Source organism: Eucyclogobius newberryi, unplaced genomic scaffold (assembly GCF_026437365.1).
Source record: "Eucyclogobius newberryi isolate DKJ021-1_F unplaced genomic scaffold, fEucNew1.0.hap1 SCAF_1, whole genome shotgun sequence".
In the NCBI taxonomy this organism is placed as follows: Eukaryota; Metazoa; Chordata; class Actinopteri; order Gobiiformes; family Gobiidae; genus Eucyclogobius; species Eucyclogobius newberryi.
Genome location: NW_027315723.1, coordinates 7,208,504 through 7,215,919, shown reverse-complemented (window position 1 = coordinate 7,215,919; position 7,416 = coordinate 7,208,504). Strand labels below are relative to the sequence as shown.

Genomic DNA, 7,416 nt, shown 5'->3' with positions numbered 1-7,416 from the left:
TCTCCAAACGGGATCAACTCCCGTATGTGATCATAAATATGATTAAAAGCTTATTTATTTACTAGGCAATGGGTTGATTGTTGTTCATTTAGGCTGAAGCTCTGAAACTACACTCTGTGTTCTTCTGTGGCTCAAATATCTGACCTTTAATGCTCATGATTAGCTTCATTAAGTTGCCAGCAGACTATTTCATGGAGTTTGTCGTCATCGATGAGTGCATAGAAAACATGATTTCAACCACTTTGATTTTTGATGAAGTTGTTGTTCTTAATGATATAAATAGCATGGAATGATTAACATATTTGTCAAATAACCACCCAACTAGATTAAAACACATTTACATGATGATATAAACATATGATCTGTTTTACATGAGGGGATGTGGATGAAGGTAAGTCACGTGAGGGTCCTCCTGCCTCCTGGTGTAGGTCGGATCTGGTCTGCAGCCAGATGCCTCTCTCCCCTTCGAGGCAACTGCTATGGGGATTTTGGGCGTTTCAAAAATAAATGGGATTTAATTGATGTTCTGTTTAAGCAGTGAAATATGTAAAATGTGAAATTCGTGTCTGTAAACATAAAATAAAGATGATTTGGTTCACTGACAGTATGCGCTCCTTTTCAGTTCAGTTTGTTTCATTTCAGTGACTGCACAGTCTATGCTGCAGAGATGTTGCAGCTGTTTGTCCTCAGTGCTGGAGAAATTGAATGAGTCAGCATTAATGTTTTTATTGGGTAAACTAAAATTTACATTTTAGAAACAGAACAGGTTAAAGCTTTGACAAAGTGATGAATTCTCAGGAAAAATAGGGCTCAGTTTCACAAGTTAATTTTACAATTATTTACATTACATTTGTCAGAATTTAAGTACAGCATAAACATGTTTGGTATTTGTGAAACTGAGCCCTGACAATGAAGGACTGTTGAAACTTTTCTCAGAATTATATAAAAACATGTGAATATTGAGTAAATCAGAAGTATTTTAAACAGACACATCATGTGCTGGTGCTCAGGCCCACAGGCAGTGGCCAACAATAAACTAAACCTGTAAATATCTCCCACAGGGGCTCTGGATGTAATGACGTGTGATGGCCTGTATTAAGCGCTATAGAGCAGATCAGCGGGAGGGGAACTGCTGCAGGTGCAGCGCGTCATAGGTGTCTCTGGTGGCTGAGCTCAGACCCTGCAAAAGAAAAACAACAACTAATAAATCAATATATTTTTTTGGAAATGGAAACTGTATGTTAATTATCATAAGTTGATTATTGTTATCAGGTAAAAATGGTAGCACTATCAGGTGGTAAAGTCGCCATAAGAGAACTGATACTTCAAGGGATTTTTTTTCATGTAAAGTAAACAAAATATAATCTGACAAATACAACTCGAAGGCAGATATTTGCCTTTTTTGTGTAAATTCACATTATTCAGTTTCTCTTCCTCGTGTAGAAACATAAGTCTTTATGATTTACTCATAACCACTTTTTTCACCCATAATTGCGCAATATTTTTGGTGATGATTATATATTTAATTTTTCTGACCCATTTCTTGCCTAATTTTTATTTGACTTGACATTTTATTTTTATTTTAAATCTTTTTTTTATTATAATTTTGGTATATGGTTATAATAAAAATAAAAATATTATATAATATTATAAAATTGAACATCTTTAACAGTTAAACAGATTTATTATGTTAAAAATAAATAAATGTTATTTGTGTGAAAATTCAGCTTCTATAGCTACAAAAATACTGGATCAATACTAGGATATTTGGAATGAAAATGAGAATAGAAAATGTAATATTTACCTGATAGACTTGCTCACTCTTCCTTTGCCTCTGCTGAAAATGAAAACAGAATTATATAAACACACTTTTTCGTTAAATATTTGTTTGATGTTTTGGAGACGTACTTCTCGTCTGGGCAGCTCCCGGTACTCGCTGTCCGCACCACGTTTGTTCAGGCCCTGTGTGAAAAAGAACAACTAAACTGAACAAAAGATCATTTTTCCATTTGAAAAATTCTTAAGATCACACACATATTTAGAAAAAGTAAACTCTAAACGGTCTATTCAGCCAGAACAAAAATAAATACATAATTAAACTAAGGTTAAACTAGTGGATCAGGCATGAGTTTCACAGCAATTTAAAAAGTTGGGCGACTTGAATTTTTGGCAAAAAACAGGTCATGTTTTAAGATAAGATAAGATGAGCCTTTATTTGTCCACGCAATGGGGAAATTTCAGTGTTACAGTGCAAAGTAGGTACAGAAGGGAAAGAACGGATAACTTATAGAAAACTTAAAAAAAAAAAAAACTTATATTCTTAATAAAAGGTAAAAACAATTTTCGATGAAGTGTGAGTAAAATCATGTCTTTTAGTAATCTTACCGGTTATTTGTCTAAAACTAGTCTTACCATAGTATTTGGTCTAAAAGACTCCACAACTAATTATACATTGCATATTATATTACACATAGGCACATTGTTACGCCTATTTTGGAAAATAGTCCTATATTTCAATTCAAACATTGCACAGCTGTGCAGACTTCTGGAGCCTTTTGAGTAGAACAAAAAAAAGGACACATCTTTTTTTAAATGTGCACTATATCTTTTCAGGCGGGGTCCACAGTCTGTTTGTCTCTGGATATATTATTGGCTTAGAATGTTCCACCCACGATCAAATCTGCAGTATAACAAATAACATATCGCCTTTTGTATTTAAAGGTTCACTGAACATTGAGATGAAATAAAGACTCTCAAAGAGCTAAACATCTCTTCTGTCTCCCAGAAGTCAGACCGTGTGTCCCTGCTTCCTCCAGGGCACTGACTTCAAGCGCTGCAACTCGGCTGCTTCTGCTCTGGTGCGCGGAGTGCGCGGAGAACACGGAGAACACGGAGAGAACACGGAGAGAACACGGAGAGAACACGGAGAGCGCGCGGAGAGAACACGGAGAGAACACGGAGAGAACACGGAGAGAACACGGAGAGAACACGGAGAACACGGAGAGCGCGCGGAGAGAACACGGAGAGAACACGGAGAGAACACGGAGAGAACACGGAGAGCGCGCGGAGAGAACACGGAGAGAACACGGAGAGCGCGCGGAGAGAACACGGAGAACACGGAGAGCGCGCGGAGGCAAAGGGAGAGCAGGAACTCAGAGTTGAGTTAAACTGAGCGGGTTTAATGGCAGTTAGATCTGATGGGGAAACCACAGCAAAGTTGAGGTCAGATTTCATGTTGTGACGAGCAGGCAGTGAAATGTGGGGGGACCAAATCGCTTCATTTCAAAAGGTTCTTAATGAATGGGTCCGACGCCCATGACAACAGATGAGATGTTTACCGTGTAGACAGAGTCATCTTGGCCTGGAGGAGCCTGGAAAAGAAGCACAACAAAATAAGTCATTTATGTTAAAATATCAAATCACCAGATACAAGATTATTACGGTTTTGTGGAAGGCGAATTATCAGGTGCAGTCTTTTTCCCCCTCAGAAATAATGATTTATTCCCCTCTGTCAATAATATAATTAGTCTGTGTTCATGTTATTATCATCATTATGTTTATATTTTTCATATTGTGAGATTCATCCCAGTTTCTCCTTTGAAATCACATCATGTTCACTTATATTTTGCCCCATTCAGGAATCTTTTTCTTTACAAAGACTGAAAGGCTCTATGTATAAATGAACTGACCCGCAGTCCTCTCTCTGCATCCGGCCCTGCACCAGCAGACTGACCTCTGCGACCCTGGAAATAAACAAAAATACATTGTTTATTACTATAAATTTGGGCGGTTAAATATTATTATCTATCAGCAATAATGAGACTTACGGGGTTGAGACTATTATCAGACTTGACTTTGGCTCTGAAAAACTGACACAAACCGATCAGATTTGTATCAGGCATTAAAATAATAAAATAATATGTAAAAGTATCAAAGGTTTCACACATTGGTGATTGGGACACTGGCTATGTTCACATGCAGACCAAATATCTTGATCTGATATTCGCAGTTAGCAGATTATTGTAATGTCATGTAAACAACGATATGATAATAGTAATAATTGGATTTCAGCTATAGTTATTGGTGATTAGATACAGCAGCATATTTCATTCATTTCACACAGAAAAAAACATTTAGGAGAACACCACAAGATTCATTCTTCTTCAGCCGCGGTTGGGAGTAAATTGAGCGAGGATTTATTTCTACTTTACTTTATACTTGTTAAAACAGGTTTACTTCACTCCTAGAAATGGACACTTTTGTCATTAAAACAAAGCCTTTCTCGCAAGAACAGACAGTATGCTCATTCATTTGTTTTGTTGTTATTCAAGGAAAGGCAATACACTTTTGCAATACTGATTTTTCTGGAGTTTTAAAATGCATATTAAACATCTGAGACACAGTGTTGTAAAAACAGAGGCAGAGAATAAAACCTCCCCAGTCTACAAGAGTATCGACTTTTGTTTTATCAGATCTAGTTCTCCGTAATACATAATAAATAAATAGAATAAATGTGTATGTTTGGTACCTTCTCCCGCACAAACATGGCGGTGATAAAGAGCCCGTAGAGTCCGAGGACGCCATCGAGGATGAAGCAGAGTTTGGGGTCATACAGGGACAGGGCGTCTGAGGGTTAAAGGTCAGAGGTCATGTAAATTAAAGTACGCTTTGTGTCATTGCCCGATTCATCATGTTCTTCAAGTTGCTACAGTAACCATACTAGGGACTAACATATTTTTGGGGATTTGTTTGATCAAATTTTGGAAAACAAACTGTTTTTCTGATAAACACCTGCTCAAGTCAGTTAAACATTTATAATAAATGTGAGAAAACTGAACAGAGCTGAGTAAAGTCTGACTTCTCTGATTCTCTCACTTTCTGTTGGTTAAATCAACAACTCTATGCCTTGTGCCCTTTAAAGTGCGTATGATGGGTTCTAATGATTTTCTAATGACGACTTTAGTTTTGGTGGGATAGTCCCTGTGGTAAATATTTATCATTTTAACATCAGTCAAGCTGCAGTTTGACAAGAAAAGTGGAAAAGGGTTAATATTACAGGAAGTTGAGCTGAGTTCTACGACAGAATCCCCCCGTCTATGTCATCAATAAGTGATGTGACATACAAAATTCAGAGGCAATTTACACGCAACTGACACATTTTTCAGACAGTTAAGCAATTGTGTAAAGCAGTTGTGGAATTACCTCTATCTAAGTCACATCTGCTGCTCAAGTTCTACCAGGAAGTCACATAGAAACGTCATCTGAAAACATTTTCCAATCTGCACCTGAAGTGTTTTTATTATTTCATTTAACTTTTTTATATCCGCAAATTATCAGACTGTTTTCTCAAAATGCTTTTGCCTCCACAGATAATGTTTTTCCCCTGGATGTTCACAGGAGAAGGAACATAATCACACAGTTGAAGAAGTAAAACCTTTGAGCATTTTGGGGTTAATTTATTGATGTATCATTCAAGCTTCAAGAATTGGGACGACTGCACAGGGTGGTCTTTCAGATGGAGTATAGTGGATTTTGGCTTTATCCATTTGTGTTGTTCCCTCGTCTGCATTTGAAACCATTTCCAGCAGAAGGACAGCCACACCTGTGTCATTCTGCCCCTGGACAGGATGCATGACAACCACCGATCAGCAACAAACTCACCACAGTCATACGTGGGCAGCCTGAACCTGTACATTATGAGACAGACTATACGGCCATCTTTATCTTTTATCCATGTCACACTTTAAAAAACAACAACAATTCTGTTTTTTAAAAATGTTTCTTTACTTGAGCTTTGTTGTTAGGCAGGTGTTTGAATGTTATATCTGTTTAATCCTGTCTTTTCCCATTTAAAAAGTGTCTCCTGCAGCATTTCAGCGCAGAAGAAGTCAGATACATGTGCTTTGCCTGTTCAGACCGATGTCACTTTGCAAAAGATTAGATTTAATTCCACACGTAAAAGTGGCCTGGGTTGCATTTGAAAAAAAAAATCTAATTTAGCCTGTTCACATTGTCATGAAAAAAAATGGATTTGAACTGCAGTGTGAACAGAGCATAACACAGACTCTGCAACTCCATCCAGGTTTCTCCGTCAGCTTCTGCCACTTCGTAATTGGTGCTGATATCTGCCATTTTATGTTTTTTTAGGTTGTATAAACTTGAAAAATATAGTTTATGCCCAAAAACGTAACTTGAAAATAGTCTTTTTCTCTTAACCAAAGTTGTGTCTCTGTATATGGAGTCTGCGCTGGGATATGACGGATGGATTACCAAACATTGAGCAATATCACATCAAATCATGGCTAGCGTCATCAGACCGGGTTCTGAAAGATGAGCTTCTCTGTTTATATTTTACTGTAAAACAAACCCTAACTTACACATTTTAACTCAAACCGTAGTCTATTCTGTTGTATGATTTCTAGAGCTGCAACCTAGAAATATTTAGCAAATCGATTAGTCTAGCGATGAATCGAAATGTTTTTTGGATCGCAAAAGGTGAATAAGTGACTATGAGAGTTTTAGTAGATTGGACCCAGACGAAGCTAAAGTGAAGCTGCTTGAGCACATCCTGATGGAGAATGTTCACAGACAACAAAAGGGTTTTTGCCAATAACACAAAATTTGCACATTTTTTGCACATTATTGATCACAAAACTTCTTTTATCAGCTCGTGGCAGGTTTTGGAGCCAATATAAAGACTGGTTAAATGAATAAATAACTAAATTATGTGACAATTATTTCAATAATCGATTAGTTGCGATTAATTGATTCACTTGTTGCAGCCCTAGTGATTTCTCAAACGTGTGTCACAGCAACAGCCATTTTGTTTGAGGTTTCCCCCACATAAACCCTCTGTTCAATACCAGACCAGGACTGAACAAGGTCCAAACAAGCTCTAAACAAGCTCTAAACAAGCTCTAAACAAGCTCTAAACAAGGTCTAAACAAGCTCTAAACAAGCTCTAAACAAGAGCCAAGCAAGCTCTAAACACGATCTAAAAAGGTCTAAACGAGGTCTAACACAGTGTGTACCTGCAGAAAAAGGCATGGAGCAGAGGAGGAGCAGAACACAGGGCCTCCGCATCATCACAACTGCAGATGTTCGACACAGATACTACAGAAATACTCCAAAACTGCAGTATCTTGTAATGCTCCTCCAGGAGTTTGAGCCAAGCTTGGGAAAAAGAAGAAGGGATGATTTTAATTATTTGTATTATTATTGTGAGCTTTTTCCAGTGCTCACAGTTTGGGTGCGTTCACACGTCCTTATTTGGTCCTAAATTGAGCCCAATTTCGTCCCAATGGGCATTTAATTTAGTCCTGCTCTAATTCAGATCCTAATCGGAGCCCATTTTGATGTGGTTAAGTGTGAACGCATCCCAAAGACACAAAAAATGTTTTATGACACCAAATTTGA

The 7,416-nt window shown here is 37.5% G+C and overlaps 1 protein-coding gene across 1 annotated transcript; it reads right to left on the bottom strand.

Moving 5' to 3' along the window:
- Window positions 1-710: 710 nt before the first annotated feature.
- LOC140364484 (T-cell surface glycoprotein CD3 zeta chain-like) lies at window positions 711-7,171 on the bottom strand. The gene is made up of 8 exons (XM_072450634.1): window positions 7,032-7,171; window positions 4,529-4,626; window positions 3,828-3,869; window positions 3,690-3,743; window positions 3,339-3,371; window positions 1,909-1,962; window positions 1,805-1,837; window positions 711-1,180 (listed from the first exon to the last, which is right to left on the bottom strand). Exons 1-8 carry the CDS (start codon window positions 7,084-7,086, stop codon window positions 1,115-1,117), a joined length of 435 nt encoding a protein of 144 aa, XP_072306735.1. The 5' UTR covers window positions 7,087-7,171; the 3' UTR covers window positions 711-1,114.
- Between the last annotated feature and the right edge of the window lie 245 nt (window positions 7,172-7,416).